A 27,488-nucleotide genomic window follows, 5' to 3' on the forward strand; every position below is an offset into this window, starting at 1 on the left:
AAAAAAAAAAAAAAAAAAGAATTCAATCAAACTTGATATATCCTAGACACTGGGATATTGCTGTTTCCAAAAATTAGTAGATAGTCAAATTGACTTAACACTAAAATGACACTGAATAGAATTCAAGCTTTCCTAATGATTTAGAAGGTGATCATGATCATGCAGAAATTCAGGATCATCATTATAGTTTAAATTGTCACCACAGAATACTGAAAAAATTAATTGGGTTATTTTAGCTTTTTGGTTGTTTCAATTTTAGATATAACAGACATCAGTAAGCATTTGCTGAATATCTACATATTCTGTAGTAGGTAATATTGGGCTTATCAGTCTATAATTTTAATGATTTTATTCTAACTTTCTGGATGCAACATACATAGACAATATTAAAATTCACAAATATGTATTTTAAGAAAGCATAAAGCCTAAAAATGTATCAACTGAGCACACAGGTCCAAAGCTCAACATGCTGGGGGTTCAACCATACGAGCCAACTAAATGAGCTAAACATCCTTGCAAATTTGCACAGGTCTCCTGGCTCACAAAAGAGAGAAGGAATGAGAGAACCCCGGCTAGAGTTCATTCAGGGTTTAGTTTAGACAAAAGCAACAGCACATAAGCTCCTACCTCTAGTCCTTGGGTGTCTTTACCTTCATACCGTATTTAGAACCATACTATCCTATTCTGGGTGCTGAAATCACCCTAATGACCCAGAAGGAGGCTTGAACCTGTCTGGATGCTTGAGACTGCATTGGACACATGGTGCACAGACGAGCACTAATAGTCTAGAGTCAGGAAGCGTGGGTCTGTTCTTGCCTAGGGCACACTGTGAGAAGGACCCATCAAAGGCTCTAGGCCTGCTTTCTCATCAGAAAAAAAAAAGGGGCTAGCTAGTCTAAATTGGTGGATTGCCAAATTCAGTGAGCATCAGCATTTTCTGAAGATTTTTGTGATAAATGTGGAACCCCCTTCCACCTGAGATGATTTTGATTCTGTAGATCTTGGGTAGGGACCAGGAATCCACATTTCTAATGAGCAACCTCCTCCTCCCTCCCACTCCCCTCACCAGGAACTTTGATGGGTAAAAGCTGAGGGTTATTCCCCAATTTCTAGGTGACCCCCAAGGTCCCTCTAAGCTCTAAAATTCTGACTCTATTCAAGAAAAGTGCAGAGAGTGTGCAGACTGTTCAGTGAAAAGCTCATAATTTGTCACATAGTTTAATCCGTAGGCTTCCAAAATCAACATTTCAGGTTTTTAGTCAATTTCTAAAAATTGGCTATGTAGAAACAACCTGAGTTCATTTTACCAGTGTTTTTCCAGAGCATTCTTGTCTCTACTGGGAGTATCCTATTCACCTTAGATAGAATTAAAACTTCTAATCCCCAAATCCAATGTATTTGTCTTTGAAAGAACATAGAATGACTGGGAAAGATTAGAGGCTAGTGGCCTGATGTAGACTCATTTTCTAAAAATCAACACATGCCATTTATTTGAAGAAGGAAACACCAGCTTTTTCAATTAACTGCAAGATTTCCTTTACTATCATAATAGCAAATCATGGAGTAAAAATGTCTGAAACAATTTCCCACAAAAATACACAATCTGGGATTTTACTTTATCATTATGAGGTTTTCAACAGGGAAAAAATGTGTTTTCTTAATAATGACTGTTACAAAAACACATTTTTTTAGAGGGTGCCAAAGCTGGACTCTGAAAAGCGACATTATAGGGAGAAAAATAGAGCTGCAAAGTAGAGACCAAAAATAATTAATTGAAATAACTAATTAGAGCTTATTTACATATTATATTTTTATGTACTTTCAAACAGACATTTCAACAATGTTTCTAAATTAAAGGGCATTTGTAGTAAGGAACACTCCACATGTTGGATCAAAGAAAATACATTCTTCCCAGTCTCTTTTCGAAACTTTTCAGAGTGTATTCAATTCACAGGAACAAAAAACTATCTCACAAGAGAACCCACTGGCCTTTTTTTTTTTTTTATTGCTTCCCACCCCACTTCAAATCTTTAATGAACACATGCTCTGAAGAGCTTAGCTTCCCCTCTGATACACTTTTGGAAACAAATGTCACCATTTAACCAAAATCCTATTTGCTGCATGTACAGTCCATTTTCCAAATGGCCTTTCACTAAATACACCCAAAAGAATCTGTTGCTGGGGGCTGAAGCAGAATTTTGGCCTAATTCTCCACAAAAGCACAATCTTTCGTCTAACAAATGTACCTACTGAGCTCAATTGGCTGCAGTGGGGTGTTACTGAAGCTGAGATCTTAAGGATCAGCCAACCACCTTCTTTCTAGTTCATGGCCACCAACTTCAGCCTTTCTTCCCCTGACCAGCAGTTGGAAAACTCGTGGGCATAAGAAGGAAGAAACAAAAGCTGTCGTTGGATCCAGGTAAATCTCTCACTAAGGAAGGAACCCATACAATGCTAAGTGAGCTTTTCTCTAAATTGGTAAGGGAAGTCTGGTATTTCATATTTGGAAGGTAGAAATGCTCTAAGAAAAGAAGAAGGCAAACAAAAAGAAAGAAGGTGCCTTTGTAAAAGAAAGGAAAAGTGATAGAACGAATTTTCATTTGCTCTATAAAAATAGAAATGAAAAAAACCTGGCGAGTTTCATACCCTCTTTTACTATATGCACGGTATAGGGAGATATGTCTATAGGAACAAGGAGGGGGACTTCCTGTCCCTCCCTCCTTATTTCCCTCCAGTGTCCTGGCCAGGGACAGTGAGCTACAGTCAGCAATATGTAAAGTATTGCTCAAAGGCCTGGTCCTTGATCATATGCCCTTGAGACCAGATTTTCCAAAATGAAGGAAGACAGAAATAGGGGTTCAAGGACTTCTTACTTTATAAGAATTAGGGTAAAAAGTCATAAAGAACTTAGCTTTCCTAGCTTACAGTCTATAACCCTTGGCTCTTAAGTAGTTAACTGTTGAACCTGTACTTTTTAAAATAAAATATCACATTTGGTATATAATTGAAACTGCTGCCTGGGATTAGCACAAAGTTGGGCACAATGTTTAAATGAAGAGTTGTTTGACACGGGGCACAAGCAATTTTTGCAATGTAGCTTTGGAGTCCATTAAAGGAAGTGGAGGCAAAGCAAACTTGAGCTCCAGACTTGCATCCTCCACTGCTGGGATGTGAGACCGACCACACGTGTGGTTTGAAGTTAACATGGGGGAACTGAGGCTATGGAATCCTACATAAATGTAGAACGGAAAGGGGGCAAAGGGTGAGGGACACTGACAAAGACCTACTTAGAGATCAGTAGTCCAAAACTCTTCCCATCTCAAGCATGCAAGTTACTTTGTCTCTGGGACAAGGTGGTGAGTCATAAAGTAGGAATCATAAAATCAATTAAGACATTAAGCATTTGGATGGAGAAGCAGGCACATGCCATTAAGTGTGCGATTTTGTCTGTTACAAGGCAAATAGTATCCACAAGCATCTCAAATAAGACTAAAGGAACAAAGGGGATCCAGAAACGCCAATTGTGTGCCACCTGCAGTTGCTAATGCAGACAGTATGGCATGCCACTCATCGTCCCTTTGTTGAGTTTATGGCCCCACTTTAGACTGCAGTACTTCAAAATTATTTTCTTCATAAGGTTTTTAGTCCCTTGGTAGTGAATTCTCTTCCCAGGGGATGAAAAATTCAAAGGCTGGGAGGGAGCACACATGCTCAAATATAATCCTGAAATGCACTGATCGCTTATTTCCAAAGCTGTACTGAAATTCATTTCTGTTCATCAGAAAAGAATTTTTTTCTCATGGGCTTTATTTTATGTTCATCTACAAATTTTATAGCAGTGAGAGATTATATATGAAAAACTGTCACTCCTTGTTGGCCGAAACTTTGACTCATAAAGTTCTGCTGCACAGTCAGAGGGCTGACACATGTTAAAAAGCATAAATAATACTTGGAAGAAAACTGTTCCTACTGTGGCTGACACATATTTAGGTTAACTTAAGCTGGCACTTGTAGAATGGACTGCAGCTGTTGTTAGGACAGCTATGTCCTTAAGAATCTAGCATAAGTAAATAACTCCTCTTGGACAGAATGGATGTACCTAACTAAAGAATTTTCCTTTCAACACAGCAATATGGCAAATATTATGCTTGTAAAGTATTAGCACTGCACCTGGACATAGTCAGTGTTCAATACACATTACATCTAAAGAGACACAGACAGATGAGAAAGAGATTGGGAGCAACAGATATCGACTGTCCAAGACAGAGTCCATCTATGAAGTATAATCATATATTATTTTATTATACTTGCAGAACTAAGGCAACCAAAGAAATACTACCAATCCAGATTGGAGTTTAATTCGTTTAAAATTTAAAGATATCCTATAAGCTGTTAGGTGAGTTTCTTGTTTTGGCAGGGGGGTGTTTTACACTGAATACTTAAATAGCTAAGGCTAAGTCAGCTTCGACTTGTAGGGCCTATGTTGTATTAACAGTGCTAAAGGCTCTATATTTAAGTAAGAAATGAAGTAAAAATCACAGGTCAGGTAATTACTGCTGATTGAAAATATAAACTTGCTAAACTCTACAATGTTTATTTAATCTCATGGAATGTTGTTATTAAGATTATAAATTGTGTGAAATAAATTAATAAATACCAAGTAGATTCCAATTCAAATTGAGAAGTGTCAAGATTTATTGGTCTTTCAGGTAAACAATGATTGAGAACCTAAAGTCAATATTTAGTTTAAATTTATCTTGAAAGGCAATAAATCTTGATTTTTGCTAAGGCATGTAAGTAAATATGTGCACCATTCTAGAGATTCTGACTGCTTTTCTATCTACTAAATATCTACCTTGAGTTGTAAATATAATAATCTATAACACAGATTTTCTCTTCCAAAGACATGATTTGAGTCATTGGGTTACTTTTAATTTTTCTTATGATGAGATGTTTTAATAGCAGTGCTTATATTAGTGTAAGATAAGTTTAATAGTGAGATATTATAAATTCAGCTTCTAGTATATTTAAATAAGTCTAAATTTAGTATTTTTATCCTGTTTTCTTAACAGTCTATGACTAGACTTTCTCATTTACTTCTGTATCTGTATGTCCTTTCATTTCCCAAAGACTTTCAAGAAAATGGTAAGCAACTTACTATAAAAATGGAAATAAGAAATAGCCAAGTGGATAAATAAACACACAGTGCTTACTATAAGCCAGGCACTGTTATAAGCACTTTATATACACACATACATATGTGTGTATGTGTATATTCATTTAATCCTCATATCAATTCTACGAGGTAGGTATCATCCCCATTTTACAGATGAAGAAACCAAGGCAGAAGGTGATAAAGTAATTCTGTCCAAGGTTGTTCAGCTGCTAAAAAGGCAGGGCCTAATAAAAATAGCAGATGTGGTACTTTATGAACAACACCATTCAACTATAAAAGTGAATTTCCAAGTAGCTATCTCCTTGGAGAGGATATTACAAAAACTGTCCCCTGAAGATGACAAAATGACAAGGGAATATGAATCAATTTATACAAAAGAACATAATTTAGCTCATCAATGAATTTAGCTTGGGCCCTCACAAGCATTACCATCACCCTGAATATGGAAGGTGAGGGAGGCAAGACTACAAATCTATACAGTGGAAAGTAGAAGATAAGAGACGAGCGAAGCAGGAAGCGATCCCTATTAATTGTGGAGATTGAGGAAGGCAGTGTAGACATAGGGGCATTTGAGCTGGGCCTTGAAGAAGAAAAGGGATTTTAGAAGAGAAACATTCATAAAGGCACACGTCAGAAAAATGGGAGTATGTTTGGAAAACATCATATATTCTAGTTATCTGAGGCTCATTGTAACTAGAGGGAGATAGGCAAAAGAATAAAGCTAGGACATAAGACTCCTGAATGCTCAGGGTGAGGAGTCCTTATTAATCAATGAGATACAGGAACAGCTAGAGTAGTTTGAAGCAGAATATAATAGAAATATGAACTTTGAAAAGATTAGTAAGAAAATAAACTGAAGGAGAGAGAACCAGTTGCTAAGCTATTGCAACAGTCCAAACTTAATTAGGCGGTAGGCTTAGAAACAGGAAGGAAGAAAGAGAAGAAGTATGAGGACAAAATGCAAATGATTTGGCAACTGACTGACGTGGAGGGCATGGGAAGGGAACCCTCGGAGATGCCTGTGACCATTGTGTAAGAAACCCATCAACCAGAAGGAGTAAGTGGTTTGGGGGAACAAAATATTGTTTGCTTGGGGCATTCAGTCCAAAAACCAGAGTTCAAAAAATTTGAGCTACTGGATCAACTGATGCCTAAAGCTTGGCTGATTGAGAATAATTCCTTTTATTGTACAAATCAGTTTGAATTGGATATTCTGTTACTTGTTACTGAAAGCATCTGACACATTTGATATTAAATAGTGGTTGGTGAGGGTCCTATTTCCATAACCTACTATTTTTACTTAAATCTACCCTTTTAGATGTGGAAGTCTTAGATTATAAAACATTAGCTGGTATGAAATAACATGTATTTCAACAGAAGACATGTATCATTTTATAAAGATGTGAGGAAAAACTGAGTGAAGAAGAGAAGACATGGTTAGTAGGTTTTGTTTCTTGATAGCACAGTGGTTCTCACCCAGGGGAGATTTGGGTCCCAACAGGGGGCATTTGTAAGGTCTGCAGACATTTTTGGTAGTCACAAAAGGGTGGCTCGGGGCAGTACTGGCATCTAGTGGATGGAGGCCAGAGATGCTGCTAAATGTCCTACAATGCACAGGCCAGCCCTCCACAACAAAGAATTATTTGGCCCAAAATGTCAAATAGTGCCACTGTTGGAAAAGCCCTATGACAACAGAAAGAGGACAAAATAAAAGATTCGTATACTGATCCTACTTAATCACTTTTCTCTATCAGTGATGGATATATCATCTATTATGGGGAGGAGGAAAAGCCCTTTCACCAATTCTACTTTCTTACTTAAAGAAAACGGTTCATGCTGCTAAGTTAGTTTAAAGTAGTGCCATGAAAGAAAGGCCTCATCCACACTGCACCATTATCTACTAGACTACCTGCTAGTACACCTGCTCCAAGCTCAGGCTCATTCTTCACAAATTATTCCTTTTGGTTAAACACTGGCCCAACAAGAACTCTTATTTGAAAAACAAGTGCGGAAACAGAAAGGGCTCAGCTAAGCTGATTATTTCAGATATGAAAGCTGCTAGTAATGAGACTAATGCTCCTTGTCACAGATGACCTCCTTCTCTCTATTAGTTCTATCTGAAACACAGGGTACCAGGGTTTCTTGTATGTTCTCCTAAAGTCCCACACAGGGAAGGGAGGCCAGCCTCACTATCCTTGAAACAAGGTAAATGCTGGGCTGGGCTACTTCGAACTTACATACTGAGAGAGCTTTGGGGGAAGATATCTTATTAAATAGACTATCTTACTGGAATAAGTAAGAACCACCAGTGCCAAGCCACATTAGAAGCTAAAACAAAAGGAAACATCAGTAATTCTAATTCTATCTATATTTAAACTTTTACATTTTGTTCATCATGATTCTTTTTTTTTTTTCTTTTTTTTTTTGAGACAGAGTCTCACTGTGTTGCCCAGGCTAGAGTGCCGCGGCGTCAGCCTAGCTCACAGAAACCTCAAACTCCTGGGCTCAAGTGATCCTCCTGCCTCAGCCTCCCAAGTAGCTGGGACTACAAGCCCTCACCACGATGCCCAGCTAATTTTTTGTTTCTATTTTTAGTTGCCCAGCTAATTTTTTTCTATTTTTAGTAGAGACGGGGTCTTGCTCTTGTTCAGGCTGGTCTTGAACTCCTGACCTCAAGTGATCCTCCCATCTCAGCCTCCCAGCATATTAGGATTACAGGCGTGAGCCACCATACTGGTCATCACGATTTTTTTTTTTTTGAGACCGAGTCTCACTCTGTCACCCTGGGTAGAGTGCAGTGGTGTCATCCTAACTCAATGCAACCTCCTGGGCTTAAGCAATCTTCCTGCCTCAGCCTCCTGAGTAGCTGGGACTATAGGCATGCATCACCACACCCAGCTAATTTTTCTATTTTTGTAGAGACAGGGTCTTGCTCTTACTCAGGCTGGTCTTGAACTGCTGAGTTCAAGTGATCCTCCCACCTCAGCCTCCCAGAGTACTAGGATTACGACCCATCGTGGATTTTTTTTGTATTAATTTTGATTATTTTTAAAAAATTACATTAAAATATTATTTATCTTGATTATTGAGGGGTTTGGGGCACCCTTAAATTCTGTGCCCAAATTCTCTCCCTATCCCTCACCCAGCCCTCCAAAATGAGTGCCTCACTCACCTTACCCGAGTCCAAGTCCTGCTCTGAACACTTTTGCCTCACAGAAAATCCAGTGTGTGCCCCAATTATGTTCTTTCCACAGTGATTTTTTTCTGGTATTTAACATACTATTAAACCACCACTAACTCTGTTTGTGATTCCCCGGTTACATCTCTGCTATGATTGCTTCGAAAGATCAATAACCTCTTATTGGCTTAGAAATTCAGATTATCTTTTTGGTTTACCTGAAAAGCAACCTGTCTTTCCTTGCTCTGGTTCTGGAAGGTATGTTTTCTCCTTGCTTGGATTTAGAAGTCTCTTCTTACATCAGCCTCATCCAGTCGGTAGCTTCTATCACATACAGTGTCCCACCAGGGTCCCACCAGGGTCCCCGCTGACTTCTCTTTCACGTCACTCCCTGTTCTTAATGCCTGCTTCTCTTTCCTTACATTTTTACAAGAGTCTCATCTCTTTGAACTTTACAACATCTTTAAAACACAAGCTGTCCTCTTCTTTGCAAAAACCTCCAAAAACATCCCGACAGCATTTCTCCGAGTAATTCTACTTGAGCTATTTTAGTAATGACAACAATTTGATAAAATTAAAGTCATGAAAGTGGATCCAAGTAGTACTAGAAACAGTTTCAAAGTGGAAAAGATTACTTTCATCAGCTTCCTTTAAATCCATGCTTGAATTTCTTCATTTTTCACCCCAAACCAAATTCTTTACGTTCTATAAGATTTAGGGACTGCCTTGGTCTACTTTCTTCCTTTATTCTTTTCCCTTGTGCCTTCTTTCCAAACTTGCCTGTCTCTCTAGAAACACAAGTTTGTGATCACCTCCAAAGGTAATCTTTTAACCCTATGTGCAGTATTTGCAGATAGGCTGCTTATATCATGTTATTTAGACTTGGTAGGCAAGACACAAGTAAGCAAATCCTATTCTCTGGTCCTCATCTTGCCATTTGAAAGGAATTCCCTAGAATAATATTCCCAGCTTCTCTCCCCATCCCTTACTCAGCCTTCCTCACGGATGGAGAAATGAGGTATCTGACTGCTGAGCCGGGAACAAGGACCCTGGCAGGCTCATGCTGCAGCCTGGCCTTCAGGGAATAGGTTTTCTGTCTGCTGTGCTAAGAGGGCATGGCTGTAGGGACTCTAGCTGTGGCCAGGTGAATAAGTCCATCCACTACATAATAATAAATATGATCTATAATCTCCATCTTCCTGAGGCCTGGGAGGAAAAAGAAGAGGTATTATTCATTAACCCTATAAAACCCCTAAAAGGATGATGGCTTGGACAGACTTCACGTGATTTCCTTCAAGTGAAGAGGAAAGGGAAAGGCAATTAGAACATGCATGTTAGTGAGTGAAGGTTATTGAGAGATGAGGATCATACAGGAAAGTCAGGCTGAAGGGGTTGCCTGGAAACCTTCAGCATTATCAGGCACCTTTTACTCAAGTCAAAATTCCCCATCCTGACAACAGATGAGAAACATCATTTTCCCAAAGGTTTCCCACCTATTGTTAAGCCACAATAAGATTTCGCTTTATCTAAGAGAATATTTGGAGAACCTCCTCCTATTTTCTGGGGAAAAAAATGCCGTGATGTACAGTATTACTGAATTAATATGTCACTTTTGGCTTAGCTGATATTTGGTAACATTTCAGTTGTACAGTCACGACAGTTTAATCTTCCCTCAAAATAAAGTGGCAAAGATGCTGTCCCACAAGACTGTGGCAGGCTGGCCTGAGGCTGCACAATAAATCAGTGGCAGAGCTACAAACAGAAGGCTGAGCTCTTACGTTCCTAATTTACTATCCATCCCACTGAGGCTGGATGCCTCCCAGCCCCACATCGTGTGTCTACTATTTCATCTGGTCTCTAAAAGTCTGCAGCTCAAGAAAAACATCTTTATCAATGAAGACAGAGAAAGAGACTAAGACTTTCAAAATTAGTCTATCCTCTGTGTCAGAGGTACAGGTCAGGTGATTTGAAAGGAAAGTGACTTTCAGCAAGGCTTTTGGTTCAGCCCCACATGATTTACTTTATGGAAAAAATATGAGCAAGATATAACCCTTGGTATATTGATATACACCTGATTAGAATGTGATTTTCAATCCTCTGGAAATTGATACAAGCCCACATGTCTTAGGTTTTGGGATTCTAGTTCTCTTCTAGAAGTGGTATATATAGCACACACTAAATTTTTTTTTAGTTAAAGGTAATAAATAAAAATAATTTTATTTGTTACTTTTATATCCATTAAAAAAGGAAACACCCTCTATTTTAAACCAAGATTTAAGAGTGGTATCTGAGTTATCTGGGTTAGAGAGTGGGGAATCACAAAGTCACTGGAAACTAGGGAGCTTTTAAAACCCTTGGAATTTCCCCTAAGTTATATAAATGTCTATTTTATTCATGAGCCCCTTAGCATAAACACCTGAGTTTATGCTAATGGATGACCATAGTGGGCCACCAAATAGTTTCATAATGGGGCGTGGTCACCAGAAAGACCAACCACATGGTCAGAGGGTTGGGATTTTGAGCCAGCCTGACCTCCAGGGAGGGGAAGGGGGCTGGAGATTAAGTTCAATCACATGGCCAACGATGCAATCCATCTTGCCTACATAATGAAACCCCAATAAAAACTCTGAACATTGAAGCTCAGTAGAGCTTCTTCATTGATGACCGTATTAACATCATGGGAAGGAGACACACATCTGATTCCACAGGGAGAGGGCACAGAAGCTCTGCATTTGGGGACCTCCCAGACTTCACCCTCTGAGTCTCTTCATTTGGCTGTTCCTGGTTTGTATCCTTTATAATAAAACTGTAATTGTAAGAATAGCACTTTCCTGAGATCCGTGAGTTGTTCTAGCAAATTATCAAACCTGAGGGGGTTGTGGAAACCTCCAAATTTGTAACAAATCAGTCAGAGTGTGGGTGGCCTGGGAACTGCCTGAACTTGTGGCTGGCATCTGAAGTGGGAGCAATCTTGTGGAGGATTGAGCCTTTAATTTGTGGGGTTTGTGCTAACTTTAGGTGGTTAGTGCCAGAATTGAATTGCAGTATAGCAATTGGAGTTGAAACAGAATACACATAAACAAGTCAAATGGCCAGGGAAGGTGGCTCACACCTGTAATCCTAGCACTCTGGGAGGCTGAGGTGGGAGGATTGCTTGAATTGAGGAGTTCAAAACCAGCCTGAGCAAGAGTAAGACCCTATTTCTACTAAAAATAGGAAAATTAGCTAGGCTTTGTGGTGCACACCTGTAGTCCCAGCTACTTGGGAGACTGAGGCAGGAGGATCCCTTGAGCCCAGGAGTTCGAGGTTGCAGTAAACTGCAATGATGCCACTGCACTCTACCTGGGGTGACAGAGCAAGACTCTGTCTCAACAACACTAACAAAAAAGGAGCTGGGCGTGGTGGCTCACGCCTGTAACCCTAGCACTCTGGGAGGCTGAGGCGGGTGGATCGTTTGAGCTCAGGAGCTCAAGACCAGCCTGAGCAAGAGCGAGACTCCATCTCTACCAAAAATAGAGAAAGAAATTAATTGGACAGCTAAAAATATATAGAAAAAATTAGCTGGGCATGGTGGCACATGCCTGTAGTCCCAGCTACCCGGGAGGCTGAGGCAGGAGGATCACTTGAGTCCAGGAGTTTGAGGTTGCTGTGAGCTGGGCTGACTCCACGGCACTCTAGCCCAGGCAACAGAGTGAGACTCTATCTCAAAAAAAAACAAAAAATAAAAAAGGAAACATAAATATGTCAAATAAACTTTGATAGAGCAGTGCCCAGATGAGGGTGTAGCACCTTATGTATGAGCATGGTTAAGTAAATTTTAAAATGTTGTATACTTATCCATTACATTAATATAATAAAGACTCTAAGAGGTCCTAGAGTTAAAAAGAAAAAAATTTTTTTAAAGTCCCTGTAAACCCGCAAGATCATAACTTGTTTGCCAAAAGAGTAAGTTTTGGGACCATCATCAATACCATTTTTAAACAACCTAGATAATAGACTAGGGAACAAGTTAATTGTATCTACAGATGATAAGGATTCCTAGAAAAGATGAGGAAAGCAGGAAACCCAATGGTAGAAGTTGGGAGCGAGTTTCAGGCATTATTACGGTGGAAGGAATTTAACAGTTCCTAAGTCAATTTGAGGGGTTAGAGAAGGTGTTCTTGAGAAAGTAACATTTAAGTAGTGACCTGAAGAATGAGTTGGCAGTGGCAACATTCCAAGGAGAGGCAACTGCACACGCAAAGGCTCTGAAGTGGGTGGAAAGGAGGTGGTGCATTTAAGGAACAGAGTGAAGCCAGTGTGGCTGGAATTTAGTGTGTAGGGGAGAAAGTGGCAAGAGGGCGAGAGCTGAAACTGAGGAGGTGGGCAGGGTCACTGTGGGGATTTTGGTCTCCCAAAGAAGTGGGAAGCCACCGGAGGACTGTGAAGAGAAAACCACCAGGGTCAATTTAAAGTTTAATAAGATCATGCTCACTGCAATTGAGACAGGATTTGGGAAAGGTTAAAATAAAAGCAGGAAAACTGGTTAGGAGGCTATTATGGTCATTTAGGTGAAGATGACCCAGCTGGCAGCAAATGAGGGGAGGGAGGTAAAGGTTGTCTCAAAATTCAAACAACTAATATGTATGCTCATCCAGCACAAAATAAAAACTAGGCATAACATTCGGATGTATTAAAAAGGAAGCCAGAACGTAGGTAAAGTGTTTGAACTAACGTCTCCCTTTCTTCATACTCATCACTTGGTAGAACCCTATTGGAACATCACTGAAGTTTCCAGAATGTAAGGAAGACATGGAAACCTGGAGATGTTTCCGCACATTAATACCTCGAAGGCTAAAATGTTGAACATATGTAGAAGAAATAGTTAAAGGAAATGTGCTTATATAATCTAGAGAAAACTGAAGTCTGGCTTGATTCATTCGGTAAAAACATTCTATGGGCTAAACCAGTGGTTTCTCAAACTTTGTATGCATTCAAATCAATTGGAAAGTTTGTTAAAAATCCCACAGATTCTGCTTTCAACAGGTCTTGGGAAGGGTCCAGCCACCCTCCCCATATCATACTCATGACTCTAATGCAAATGGTGCTCAAGCCACACTTTGAGAGATCCTGGGGTAGACAGTAGACACACTGGGGCAGGGCGCCTGCCCTCAATAAAGTGAGACGCAAAGTCATGCCCACGACAGGAGTTCATGGGGCAGGGGGAGGCTCACAAAGGAGAAATGTTCAATTATACTTGGGGTATTACAGTGGGGGGAGGAGAGGAGGGCGGTCAAGAAAGACTTGGAAAAAAAGGCTTTAAGGGTGTGGAAGATTGTTCACACTCAGAAATCTTCAACAAAGTATAACACGGAACTGTGTCCAGAACCATAACCAACATATTCAGACACCAGCTGTCATCCCTGATCTCAGGGGTTGCTTTGCAGGCTTGCTCTGTTTTTCATCTGAAACAAGGAATGGAGTTTCATGCTCTTTGTTTTTTATTACTGTGATTTAATTAAAACATTTTCTGTGTTAACATATTTCAAGTTTAGAGACATATAGGCATACATATGGGCATATTTCCTACTACAAAATTAACTTTTAGTTTACTCCCAAACCTCAATTTCTGGGACTGTATGTGGCCCATGTTTGTTGAATGAATGAATGATTAGATGAAAATATTAATGCATGAAATAAATTAGTATTGCTATATTACTAGATTTCCTTATCCAGAGATGTATTTAAAAATGGCAAGTTTTCTACCTACACATGTTTCTGCCTTCAGGCAGTGTAATGGATTTTAGAAAACCTCTCAAGAAGCTCTTACTCTTAGGAGTCCATGAAATGCTTAGTTTTTCAAGGAATTTAGCTAGAAAATAAGGAGAATCTTGACCTACCAGAGTTTATCCTAAAATCACACTTAGACCAGTTTCTCTCCCAGTGGAAGGTCAGTAAATAAAAACTTTTAAGTCAATATGGAGTCCAAGAGTACATTAACACTTTCTTTAGAAGTTAAGCCGGAAATGAACCCATGATGAGAACAATGTTAACCAAAAAGGAAGCTACAAAAAGGGACAAGAACTTTCCAGACCAAAGTATAGCAACAAAGACTGGGAGAAATGAACGGCTTAAAAAAAAAAAGACAGCACAGCTATGGCCTATGAAGTTCAGGAAGGTCTATCAAAAGATCTCTATCTTCTGAAATTCAAAATGATTTTATTCTTCTGAAACATATCAAAGACCAACATGTGACTTCTATGATGATAATACCAGGAATAAATCAAAAAAGCAAATTTATATCCTATAAAATCAAACGGCCTACTTATATAAAGTGATCAAATATCTTTGAATTTTAGGATGTGAAATAGTTTAAAACACAAATTATATAACATTCTTCTTCTTCCGCAGACTCACATTACTATTTCACTCTGTATTCATATTCTACTTATACATTTATTTTTATTTAAAATTATTTCCTGGACCTAGAAACTTAGACTACAAAAAATGGTAAAAAGGAAAGTAATTTATTCAATGATAGACATCAGAGCCAGGAAAAGGATTCCTATCTCCTGTCTTCTTAGTCAATTGATATTTTCACTGGTTTAAATTCTCTTCCCCAAAGGAAAAAGGTATTATTTATTAAATGAGCTTTAAATGGAAGACTACATTAGTCTCATTTTCTCTAATCTTCTATAGACATCGAAAGAATCACAAAACGGGAGATAAAAGAGATCATATACAGCAAAGCCATTCCCTCTAAAATATGCCAGACAGGAAGGAAGAGTTGGAAGGAAAGTCTGAGACCTGAGTTCAACTGTGTGTTATAATTATTTACTTGTCTGGCTTCCAGTATTCAAGTTCTGTGAGGACATATAATAGGATTATCTTGTTCACTATGCAGAAAGCATGGTACTTAGCACATAGTAGGGCTTCAATAAACATCTACAGAAAGGCTGAATGAATAAATCTATCTTACAGACGAGAAAACTCTAGATCAGATAAGTGAATTGTCTTGAAGTCAAAATTCTAGTTTTTCCACTCTCACTGACCAAGCCTCTTGCCATTCTACTCATTTTCCCCCACAGCCATCGAGTTTTCTTAAATAAGGAAAATGCCCTCCACTCTGGGTACTTCTGTTACCTTGGGCCAATGGAATTACACAGAGTACGCCTATTTTCTTTTCCCTTCAAACATGTGGAGATAACACTTGTGTTCTCCCTATTCTAGGTCACATTTATTGCATGCTATAATTTTTTGTCCTTCACTATCTTATTAGATATAGATGCTTATTGTTAAAAAGCAGCACCCATACCTGAAATTTCCAGGTGTAGTCTGGCTAGAGCAGAGCACAGTGAGGATATGATCTCTTCTTTCTGGACCTGCTTTGTGAATGCTTTGGAAGTAGCTACAGCAGCACAAACCTGGCTTCTGGGTTGCCTCATCTGTATGCCCACCTGGGCTGCCATTAACTCCCGTTTCCTCTATGTTCTATTGTTGTAATTTTCTGAATATAAGTAGAAGTCTATCTGTTTATCCCTACTAAATCTCATCTTGTTTGTTTTGTTCCATTCCTCTGGCTTGCGTTTCAGAACCTCAATTCTGTCATTCAACATAATAGTTGTCCAACCTAGTTTTGTGATAGCTGCAAATCTGGTTAAGTATGCCTATCATATCTTTATCCAGGTAATTATTATCGTCACATGTGGGCAAATACTAAGAGCCAGCCCTTATATAGCACTTACTATGTGCCAGGTACTTTTCTAAGCCCTTTAACTCAATTTATTCTCACTACAAACTAATAAAGTAGATGTGATTATCTTCTCACATCTGAGATGAAAACAATGGAGGTACAGAGAGGTTAAGTAATTTGTCCAGGGTCACACAGCTAGTGAGTAGCAGATCTGGAAACCCAGGCAGTCTGGTTCCAGAGCCCTTGCTCTTAATTACTAAGTTATGCTGCTTCTCATTATTATCATGAATCTTTACTGACAACCTTCTAGACCAAAAGGGATCCATTAGTCAACAATCCTTGAGTAAAACTGCCAATCTAATCATTCACAAAACAACATACATACTATAACCTCAGCTTATCCAAGTTTCTCTGTCAAGGGTTTTGCCAAATGCTTTTCTGAATACTAAGTGCTACGTGGTATGGGCCTGACCTAGCATCCTTCATTTTTCTTTGTGCATCCTCTACCAGACTATAAAGTTCTGGGGGTTCCAGACCACAGCTACACTTCTCTTGTATCTCCCATAGCCCCTACTACATAATGAACACACAACAGAAATTCAAGCTTTATCTTTGCTAGATGGCAGTTAAAGCCAAAGAGATTTTTCCCTGAGTTTAATTCTGTAGGAAATATAAAGACAAAGTTTAAAATGGGGTAGGGAGTGGGGGACCACTTTACCTTTCAAATTCTCTAGATCAGGGATCCCTGACATAAGTAGATGGAGGGATGTAATGGTCTCCAAGCCAGTGGCCGTGATGGCTTGACCCCTGGTCACCCAGTCCCATTCTCTTGCTCACCCCTTTCAAGCCCTCTATACAATTTTGGTGGGGGATGGCGGGGTTCTATAAGTCTTTGAAGAATACAGCTTGTACCTCATTCCTATCTGCATATTCCAAGGTGCCTGGCAGAGCATATGTGGCACACACAAGGGGTTTCATAAATGCTTGTTGAACCCTCCACTAAAACTCCACTTAAGGATTTTTACTATCAGCAAGCCTTCCATGTTATATTATTTGGGGTTGAAAAAGTAAAATTCAGCCCTTCAGCACAAAAAACCCTAGGGATTGAGACAACAATCCAAAACACTCAATAACAAAAAGACATAGACAATATAACATGAGAAGGCAACAACAGACTGAACAATTCTCATTTATCCAAGCTGTTTATACGTTTTGGGAGGCCTATCTGAGTTTTTCTTCATTGTTTTTTCCTCCTCCAACTGACTACCTGCCTACTCCCTAACTCAAATCAATCTTCATCTTATTTCTACCAAGTGGGAGGCAAATTTGAAAATAGAAGTAAAGATAGTAATTGGAGATATAAAGGAAAGTCAATTTTTTTTGTTTCCATCTCTCATTTCCTTAGAAGATCTGGCACTTTTGCTACTGAAGGACCCCCTAATTTTTCACATGGGAATGAAAACAGATTTTGGCTACCCTAGAAGTTTTTTTTTCAAGAGCATAATACACAACTACCCTTTTTGTCATTTAGAAACCAACAGATCTTTCTTTATGTAGATTCACATGCATAATCAGCTCCCAAATTCAATTTCTCTTTTTCTTAAGAATTGCTAATCTGCGTGATTTACCCCGAGGCCAATAAGTAACTAACTAGGTCCAACACAGAAATATTGCTTTCTTCTAGACTGGCAGCTATTTAAAGAATAATTAACCACCCCATACTTTCTATCAAGGATGCCTGTATTGCTAGGGTAAAGGTATCCTTTATGTCTAAACGATGTCATAAAACAGGACTTTGCCAGAAATACGCCCTCATTTATCACATGAAATGCCATGTGGTATTAACAAGGTCGATAATGTTTGCTTAATATATTTTGCTTTCATAGGAGCTTGAAATGATTTGTTTTTGCAGCTGTAACAGAGTTAAATTAGGGATTTAGCTTCAGCTTAGCTATTTGAGCATATATAACTAGGAGCTATTATTATCTGCCTGGAGTCCTTTGGTCATCTTCCCACTATTTCCAGCATCCTTGGAGTTCTGAATTACACTACAAGCAGCCAGATTTTATCCTCAAATAATCAATCTTGGCTTCTTGGGAACTGTGGAGAGAGACTAAAAATTTGAGTTTTTATATCTTACTCCACAATCCCCGCCCCCAAACATGTAAATTAGTGCACAGATTTTTTCCAAAATTGAGCAAGGAATTTAAGAGAAAATTAGTACAAAGACAAGTTTCAGACAGACATCCATTCTCACAAATGAAAAACTAAAACAACAACAACAAAAAAGAATTTTCTGGCCTTAAAGTACCAACAATCAGCCCCTCTCCCATTTTCTCTCTTCTCACACGGCTGTTCTGCCTCACAGGGAGCAGGGAAGAGGGAGGAAGTTAGCTCCGGAGATAAACTTGTCAAAAGTCTGCACTACAATTCTAATTCCCCTCTACCTGTTTGTGAATGCTAGCTGGAAGCAACTGCTGAAAAGCTCTGGGGGGGAAAAGCAAGGGGGAAAATAAGGCGAGGGAGAGAAGAGGGGGTGGGGTGGGGCAAAGAAAAACTGGAGTGCAATTCAAACAAAAATGAAATTCTCTCTCTCTCTCAGACACACAAAGAGGGAGAAAATGCCCCCCCCCAGGTCCTAACAACATACTTCTTTATCAGAGGTTCATTGTCAATCAATTAGCCCAGGCAGCAGGGGTGTGTGAGGTGGGGGCACCCGGGGAAACAATGGGCAGCCCTGTAGTATTACTATTTAATCACTTTTGCTAAATAAATAGAGCAGCCCCGAGGTGCTGTCATGTCAAGGGAATTTATAACAAAAAAAACTTCATTTTTCATTGGTCATTACTTTTTTCCCTTCAGGACAAGAGAGGGTTATTACTGTAGCCTTAAGTTCCATCTTTGTGTTTCTTGCCTTTGATTCCCACTCGGACCCTGCCACTTTCTGGCACTAATTTGTCAGGCTGAACAAAGAGGGGATTTGTACCTCCTGTAAGGTCTCAATTAGGAATGGCTTCTGCTGTATTATGTGTCATTCAGGGAAGACACAATGCCGGTAATTACAGGAATTTGCACTAAATGGCTGAAGAATTCACAGCAAAACTTCTCCCCTCTCCTTGGGTTTACCCCTCCCAAGGGCTGGAGGGAAAAAAAGGAAAGCAAAAAGCTCTTAATGCCAGAGAGATGTAATTACCAACAGCAGTCCCAAGAGGTTAAACAGCAGCCAAAAGAGTAAAACCATAAAAACTGACAGTGTGAAAATGGTGTAGGGGATCCCCTAGGCTACTGTTTTTCTTGCTGTCTCTTCTGTGAACATGCTCAACTTCAGTTCAGAATCAGGAACACTGCCCCACAGTGGGCCATCCAATTTCATCTCCAGATTACAAAACAGTCACACAAGGAACACTTTCAAAGGTGAGCTTTGCATCTCCTGTCACACCTATAAACAAGTCCCTGGACTCTTTGAGTATAGTACTCAATTGCTAGGTTTCTTGATTGCTGGGAAATTACAGAAAAATATCTCTTATGTGCTAGTGCCAAGAAAACCACGTATCTCTCAAGTGTAAATAGGTAGGCGCACATGTCAAATTCCTAATGAAAACAGACCTGCTGCTGCTTTCTAATCTAATTTATATGGCATTTTGTGAATAACCTAACTTAGAACCACTTACAGGTACATACTTAATAAATATTTTAATAAGCTGCATAGTCATTTCTTAACACCACGGATTCCCCATTGCCAAACATAATTTTAAACTCCAACCAGAAATTTCACTAAAAAAGCACACCTCATTTTCTGTTACAGAGGTGTTCCTAAAAAGCTGTACCAAAGCACCACCAAATTAACTTCTTAAGTAATTCCCATCATGTGCTTCTCTGCCCAAGAATCTTCTATGACTTCAAGGTCAAACATTAAGTTCAACTTTATCAACTGCCTTTTTATTTTGCAGTTCAAAAATGATTGAAAAATCTGCAATTTCATATTCTACCTGGCACCATCTCTAATAGTTCTCTAATCGGATGCGTGGGCCTCACTTCTGTAGCTCTTGTCACAGCTGCATTCGGCATTCATTGATGCGTTTATTTGATTAATGTCTTGTCTTCCCTAGCAGACTACAAGCTTCGTGAGGGCAAGGACCACATCGGTTTTCTTGTAGCATTGACTCATCTAGGTGCACACGATAAATGACAGCATGAATGAATGAACTTTATTTTCAAGTGTCAGGAAGTAGGCTCAGTAAGTATAAAGACCCTGGAGGCTGGCATGACCATGACAGGTTCCAGGAACAGCAAGAAGACCACAGTTGCTGGGGCTTCCTAAGCTTGGGGCAACCACGGAGCCAGAGAGGAGGCCATGGAACAATCACATATGATTACAACGATCAAAAGTCCAAGCACATGTTTAAGAAATATACAGTTATGTATCAGTATATATTTTCAAACCATAACCTCAGGCATTTTTGGATAGTCATGGTCCATTTTTTGCTGCAGGGGCTGTTTAAGTTTTGAAGAAGGATATAGAAAATTCTTCACTTGCAGAAAGAATTTAATGAAATTGCTCAATTGCACTATTTTATAGATTTAAAAGCCAATATTTGTGGCTCCCCTGGAATAGCAAGTAAATGACATCATAATAAAGAGCTACTCCGTACAATCTTCCCCTTTTAAAGTTTATTCATCCAAAATATTTAAAGGGGGGAGGACTAAGACATAAAAACTTACAGTCTAAAGACGCACACTAAAACTATGAAACACTGTGAATTAGCTTCTCTTTAATAATACATAAAGCCCGAACTCACTAAAAACAATGTGCTGGACTTTTTGGCATTTTGGAAGGTAAACATGCTCTGCAACCAGCTTTTTCACTGAATGTGTGTTTTTACGAGGATGCCAAATTAGAGGATATAGGTACAAAAGGAAGAAGCAGCTGGTTTAGATTAACTGTGTTTGTGAGACACATAGATCAATTTTTAAAGTTCATCTGCTATAATAATCTTTGATATAATGAACAGACTCCCAAGTAAGTTGAAAAACATTCAGAGGTTTGCTTAACAAGTTTTTGCCTTTTTCTTTTGAGACTCTGCCCCCTACAGGAGATGAAGTATTCTTATCTGAGGTAGAAAACCAATATCCAAGTGCGGATATTAAGAATGAAAAACAACTTGGTAAACTACAGAGCAACTAAAGTTAGCACTTTCTGATGGAAGAAGGGGCATTTAAATGAAATCAATTTTTTTTTTTTTTACTTTGGAATGTGCTACACTATACAAATTAGGACTGACTTCTCTCCATCCTAAATTAGAAACCCACCTCTGCCCCATTCATTAGAACTCTAAACCAAAGTATGAGCAGAGAAAATGAGTTTTAGATTGTGTTACCCCTGTTCCCTGGATTTCCTACTACCGTTCCCCAAACTATTCTCCAACCAGCCAAATGCAGGAAGTATGAAATTTAGACAGCAAATGGAAGCATCCTATCACATGGAACCTAAAGCAACTGTCAGAAAGTTCTATTCCTGTGCATTATATAATACTTTTCCTCTTCTTTTCTAGGTGGCCTCCTTCTCCCTAACTCTTTTACTCACTTTTCTTTGTCTTTTTTCCGTTTTCATTTCTCTAACTACTGGATGCAGTGGGCTTGCTGAATGGAACCCTCTACCTTACATTCCTCCGTCCTCTGAGTGCTATGAATGCTACTACTGCAGTACAGAACATGGGCAATGCACACGCCATTAGGAAGCAAACTTCTGAGAGGAAGGTGAATTAGGTGACAACTCTTATGTAACACCTGAGGCTCTTTTTTCCTCTTTTACTACAAAGTTTCTTGATTCAGCTACTCTAGTCTCTACCTTGAGAACCAACCTGAGCTGTTCTACAACAGATTTGATGACCCTATCAGCGATCTAAAGCCACAAAAGTGTATCATAATTCCAGGATATCCACAGAGTAGGCACTTAGTAAATTACTGTTGAATGCCTGGACTTTGAAATATATGTGCTCGTAAAAATCACTGAAATGTCAATAGTTTCTTTTGAAAAACAAAAACAAAAAAACAACTATGCTAAAACTAGTATCTCCTTATTTCAAAACCATTTTCCAAAAGTAGCTGGGCTGACTTAACACAAGGGCTTTCACACCTGCTGATATATGCATATAACGTAGTGTGGCTTCTTAACCGGCTTGGCGTTTCTGGTCTCCAGTCCCATCCTATAAGTTTCTGGTCCGTAGTCTCTGAGAAGCCTTTGGGTCAAAGCTGTAATGACTCACTTAATTCCCCCTTTAGGTAAATTGTTTTTCAATAGAAGAGGCCATCATCATAACTAACATAAATTCAAAACATGAGTTTTCATTGTGCCACCACTGTTTGGCTTTTTCAATGCAGGAACAAGGACAAAATTTAAAGTTTGGTTTTGGCTGGTGGTGAGCTTCTTGTTCATTTTTAAACAACATACTTAAATCGAATAGACTTGAATTAAAAACTCCCAAAGCAGCCTTCCAATTGAAGCTATTCTCATATAAGTTCATTTTTACAAATTGTGGGGTTTAATGAAAAGGAAATAATTCAATTTAGTTTATAGTAGATATATAGATATAGTTTAGTGAGGTTTTTAAAAAACTTTTTAAATTTTATTGTCTTGGGGAAGGAAGGTGGGAAGAATGGGGAGCAGAGGAGAGAAGTAGTAAAAAGGTTTTAAGAAATAAGATTATTGACCTCGAACTCTACTTTGTGTCTCATCCTTACGTAGCAGTTCCAGAAGCCCCAGGCTTCCCCATGGTGAGGCAGAGACCCATCATGACTCAGCAGTCATCTGCTGAATCATCACCTACTGTACTTTTAGCCACCTCTACATTTTCTGTCAAGGCTGATTCTCTATATTCCAACTTAACAGGATTTGACGAGGTCAAGATCAATGACAGTTACTGACTACAGACATTTTCCTTGCCTAAGGGGTGTTAGTAGTCAGCTTTGGGCCCGAATGCCTCTTATGAGATAATAAGTGACATCCATATTTAGTGACCTTTAATTCAAAAAGGCAGAGTGAATGGAACCACAGCTGACTCAGAAAGCCTAAATTCTAGCCTGGTTAGGCTCCGGCCAAGGCATTTTGACTTAATGGGGTACATCATAGCTGCTTCTATTTACTTCACCAGCATGGTATGAGGATGGACAGATGTTTTAATATAGCAAACTCTTTGGAGGAAAGATGCTTTTTATAACAGGAGGAAGCTGTGACTAGCCTATTGAGGGGATTTTTAAAGTGAATTCCAATTGTGGGATTCAGGATTGTTCTTTCATGAACTTTAGGCTGAAAATTTGTCTCATACCTGCACATTTGAAACTCTGAGCAGTGAGTCCTCGTTCCAAAGACAAAGTCGTCAGAATGCTCAGGAAGCTAGTGGTCACGGACTGGCGTTTGTTCTTCCTGAGTTCATGCCCACCCATCTGCTCCTTGGGTTTGTTCCTCAATGTCACTTGCAGGTTTTGATCTGAACTCCTCGCCGCATTGGCAGCTGTTTTCAGAGCCTCCATCCATTCCTGAGCCCTCTGCCGGGTCTCAGCTCGGAGACGGAGGACATCTTGGGGGAAAATGACTTGAAAGCAAGAGTCACAGCCATCCAGGTTGTCCATCTGGACAGCTAGACACACGTCCACATTGTAGCTCAACAGTGGATCCTCATCTAGCTTGCCAGGCTGAAAAGCCATAAGGTAGGCCCTGCTCAGCACAAATGAAAATGCCTTCCAGTTGTTTTGGACAGTCAGCCTGTAGAGAGTCCCTGATTTGAGGATGTTTTGGTACTGTTTGGGGCTATCCAGGACTGGGGACGGTGGCAGCAGCCCACTGGATTTCTTCTGTAAACAATGATTCTGTGTACAGTCAACATGATGACCAAGCCCAGGTGAGTTTGCTAGCTCATCGTGCCGTCCCACGTAACCAGGCACGGCAGCATGTACGACTTCCCAGAGCTTCTGCCCCCAGTCCAAAGCTTCCCACGGTGACTCTGCCTTAAGCTGTAGCTGAGTGTTGTCATACAGAACAGTATCCACCATCCTGGCCTCAAGATTGCCCAAAACAGATATGCTCTGGAAGTGTGAAAGCTGGTACGTGGCATAGAGATTTTGATTCCCACTGTTGTCAAGGCTGTAAAAGTATAGGTTGTAGGGTGAAAGTTCTGCGTAACAGCTTTGCCAATAACTGTCGTGGTCTTTCCTAATCTCCAGGTAACCCTTCTTGAGAATGTTTGGGAATGTCTGTTTGTGTTCTAGAAAGAAAAAAAAGAGGCAAAGTATTAATTAGTTATGAGAAGGTAGGTACAAGAAACCAAGCAGACCAGAGGTTGATAGCCTTCTGGTTCAAACCATACAAAGTAGAAGTAATAAAATTCCAAGATGGTATCTAATTGGCAAGATGTAGCTGGGGAAAGTCTTTTTTTTTTTTTTTTGGTTGTGTTCCAATAAAACTTTATTTATTTAGGGAATAGCTTGAGTCTAAAAAACTGAACTGGGGTGGAATTAAAAAGGCAAGAGTAAATATGGGGTGTGCAATGTCCACGTGACATGCAGAGGTCTGTGCGGAAAACAGAAATACTGGAATAACTGTGACTAGCTATGTCCTGCGGGTCTAGGAACCAATCACACCCTGCCAGGGTTCCTTGTTTCTAGGTAACATTGTACAGAGTAACAGACACACAAGAAAATGTTCCTTCTGCCACTTGCCCTAACTCCCTGCCAACACTCTTATCTTTCCCTAGGTTGGTAAAGACAGGAAGCGTCAATGGAAAAGAGAGAGCAGAAAGTGCTGCTCACAGACACCCCCATTGGCCCTCAAGGCCATTCGGGGGCCTTCGGTCCAGTTCTCCAGGCTTGACCTGACTAGCTCACTTTTTAGGTATCTGCTTAGATGGCAGTTTTCCTTCTGAGCCCGACTGGGCTTATGCTGTTCCTCTGGCTTGCAATTCTCCTTCCCTCGGCTTCAACCAGCAACTGTACACTCACCCTCTTCCAGAAAGGGAGTCCGTCCTGACTCACACAGCCCTGCCCCTCATCTCGCCTGCACACACATGCCCCGGGTCAGAACAGGTATCCCTACTATATTATTCTTCTATCATGGACTCTTATCAGACTATACTATAATAGCTTATTTAAATAGCTGAATAGTACGTGCTTAATAAGTACTTGTTGAATTAGAAATAAAGCTCCTAACACAATGCTCAGCACATAGTACATATAATTCCCTTCCCTTCCTCCTTTCTTCCTTCCCCTCTGTCTCACAAGTTTATCTAGTAATGCCATCTTTAATCAATATTAGCTGCAATATATACCAGTTTAGTACTTTAATAAAAGGAGACTGTCACTTGAGAGACTTTCTGATACTTTTATCAGACATGAAAATGACACCCATGCAAGAGGGAGCAGTCCTCCCTGGTAGAGATTTTAATTTCTGAGATGTTTCTCAATCTCTTTGCTGACACACATTGGAGACAGTCATAAACTAATTGAGTCATTCCCTAAAGAAGATAAATCACACTGCCAAAGGGTATGATTTCTTCTTTTTGGCTGCAAATCTAGATCTTAAAATAGCAAACCAAAAGAGAAAAGGAGAGCAATGAGGCAGAGAAAAGCCAATTTTACCTGCTTTACATCTCTGGTCCTCACACTCATTAGTATCACTGTGGTAACTCAAAAGCCATTAATTTCTTGCAACCCACACTAATCCCTTTGTAGAGAGGGATAATGGATGCCTATTCGCAGGTTGTCTTTCTCTTCTGATAATGCAGTAAGGGAGGCAGTGCTGTTAGAGACACTGCCACTGCATCTCCATCAAGCGCTGATGATGGTTCAACCTTATCCACAATAAGACTCAAAGTATGTGTCCCTCTATCCCCATCCCTCCTGTGACCCAATGGCTCAGCCAAGTCCCTGAGTAAAATGAAAACCACCTCTCTTGCTTTTAGCTGGGAATTTTCCTCTCTTCTTCTTACCTCCCTGAGAGATTTTAACAACAGCTCCTAGGAATTAGAAATTTTACTTTAATTGGGCCCGAACTAGCAGCAAACCTCACTAAAACCTCCCTTCTCGCTGACTGTTTAAGCTAGGGTGGTAGGTGCCAGTTTGGGTGGGCTAAAGGAGAAGACCTGCTAGGCAATCTCCAAAGTTCCCTCACTTTTTTGGTGCACGATAAGGATAAAGAAGGCATTGTGTTCCAGCATGTTTTTCCCACTCAGTAAGCAACATTTCTCATCTCTGTTCCCCCACCTCAGCTTCAGACCTCTCTCTCTAAACGGTATGTTAAACTGGACAGAAAAGAAAGGGTGTTAATCATAGGAAATGTCCTATTCTTGTAGACTGCAGTTTGTAGTGTAATTTCTTGAAAATAAGAATCAAGAAGAAGGCAGAAAATGAGATCAGGAAACTATTCTCTGGGGTGCCTATTCCTCTGTGGAAAGCCTGTTTATATCATATGTTAATATCCCTCCCTCCCTCCCTTCCTTTGACAGGGTCTTGCTCCATCACCCAGGATACAGTGAAGTGGCGAGTGGCACAATCAATCATAGCTCACTGCAGCCTCAAACTCCTGGGCTCAAGCAAACCTCCTGCACCTGGCTTGTTTGTTTGTTTATAAATACACACACATACACACACACGCACACACACACACACATATATACATACAGAGAGAGAGACAGAGACAGAGAGAGAGAGAGAGAGAGAGAGAGAGTCGTGTATGGGGGTCTCGCCATGTTGCCCAGGCTGGTCTGGAACTCCTGGCCTCAAGGAATTCTCCTGCGTCAGCCTCTAGAGTTGCTGGGATTACAAGTATGAGCCACGGCACCTGGCTCTTACTAACATTTTGTGTGTGAAATATTAATTACCTTTGACTGTAGAGGACTGGAGAACTATCATTACTATTTAATCTCTAACAACTGCTACTTTTCATTGGCTCTGAAGTTTATCTTTAATATTTTTGCTACTGACAAATCAGAAGCTCTATATTTAAATCTAAGCTTTCATTAATTTACCATAGTTCAATTTCTATTTCCCCAGACCATCTCAATTCAACTGATTTAATTAACCTCACACATATTCTTTAAAAGCGTTTGATTTCACAAATGAATAATAAAATCTTACAAGTGAATAATTTTACAAATGAGGCTGGGCATGGTGGCTCACACCTATAATCCTAGCACTTCAGGAGGCCAAGGTGGAAGAATTGCTTGAGGCCAGGAGTTTGAGACCAGCCTCAGCAGGAGTGAGACCCTGTCTATACCAAAAAAAAAAAATAGAAAGAAATTATCTGGGCAACTAAAAATAGAAAAAATTAGCCAGGTGTGGTGTCGCATGCCTATAGTCCCAGCTGCTGGGGAGGCGGAGGCAGGAGGATCACTTAAGCCCAGGAGTTTGAGGTTGCTGTGAGCTAGGCTGATGCCACAGCACTCTAGCCCAGGCAACAGAGCAAGACTCTG

At 39.9% G+C, this 27,488-nt stretch overlaps 1 protein-coding gene across 1 annotated transcript in view; it reads right to left on the bottom strand.

Annotated features, from left to right (window-relative positions):
• The window catches only part of PLEKHM3 (pleckstrin homology domain containing, family M, member 3), a 161,651-nt gene that overhangs the window by 115,870 nt on the left and 18,293 nt on the right, over positions 1-27,488 (bottom strand). Inside the window, exon 2 of the mRNA XM_012661224.1 lies at positions 23,352-24,287. Coding sequence (XP_012516678.1) covers positions 23,352-24,287 — 936 coding nt within the window. The remainder of the gene's footprint in view (positions 1-23,351; positions 24,288-27,488) is intronic.

The sequence above is a fragment of the Propithecus coquereli genome, unplaced genomic scaffold, assembly GCF_000956105.1.
Source record: "Propithecus coquereli isolate 6110/MARCELLA unplaced genomic scaffold, Pcoq_1.0 Scaffold70, whole genome shotgun sequence".
Classification (NCBI taxonomy): domain Eukaryota; kingdom Metazoa; phylum Chordata; class Mammalia; order Primates; family Indriidae; genus Propithecus; species Propithecus coquereli.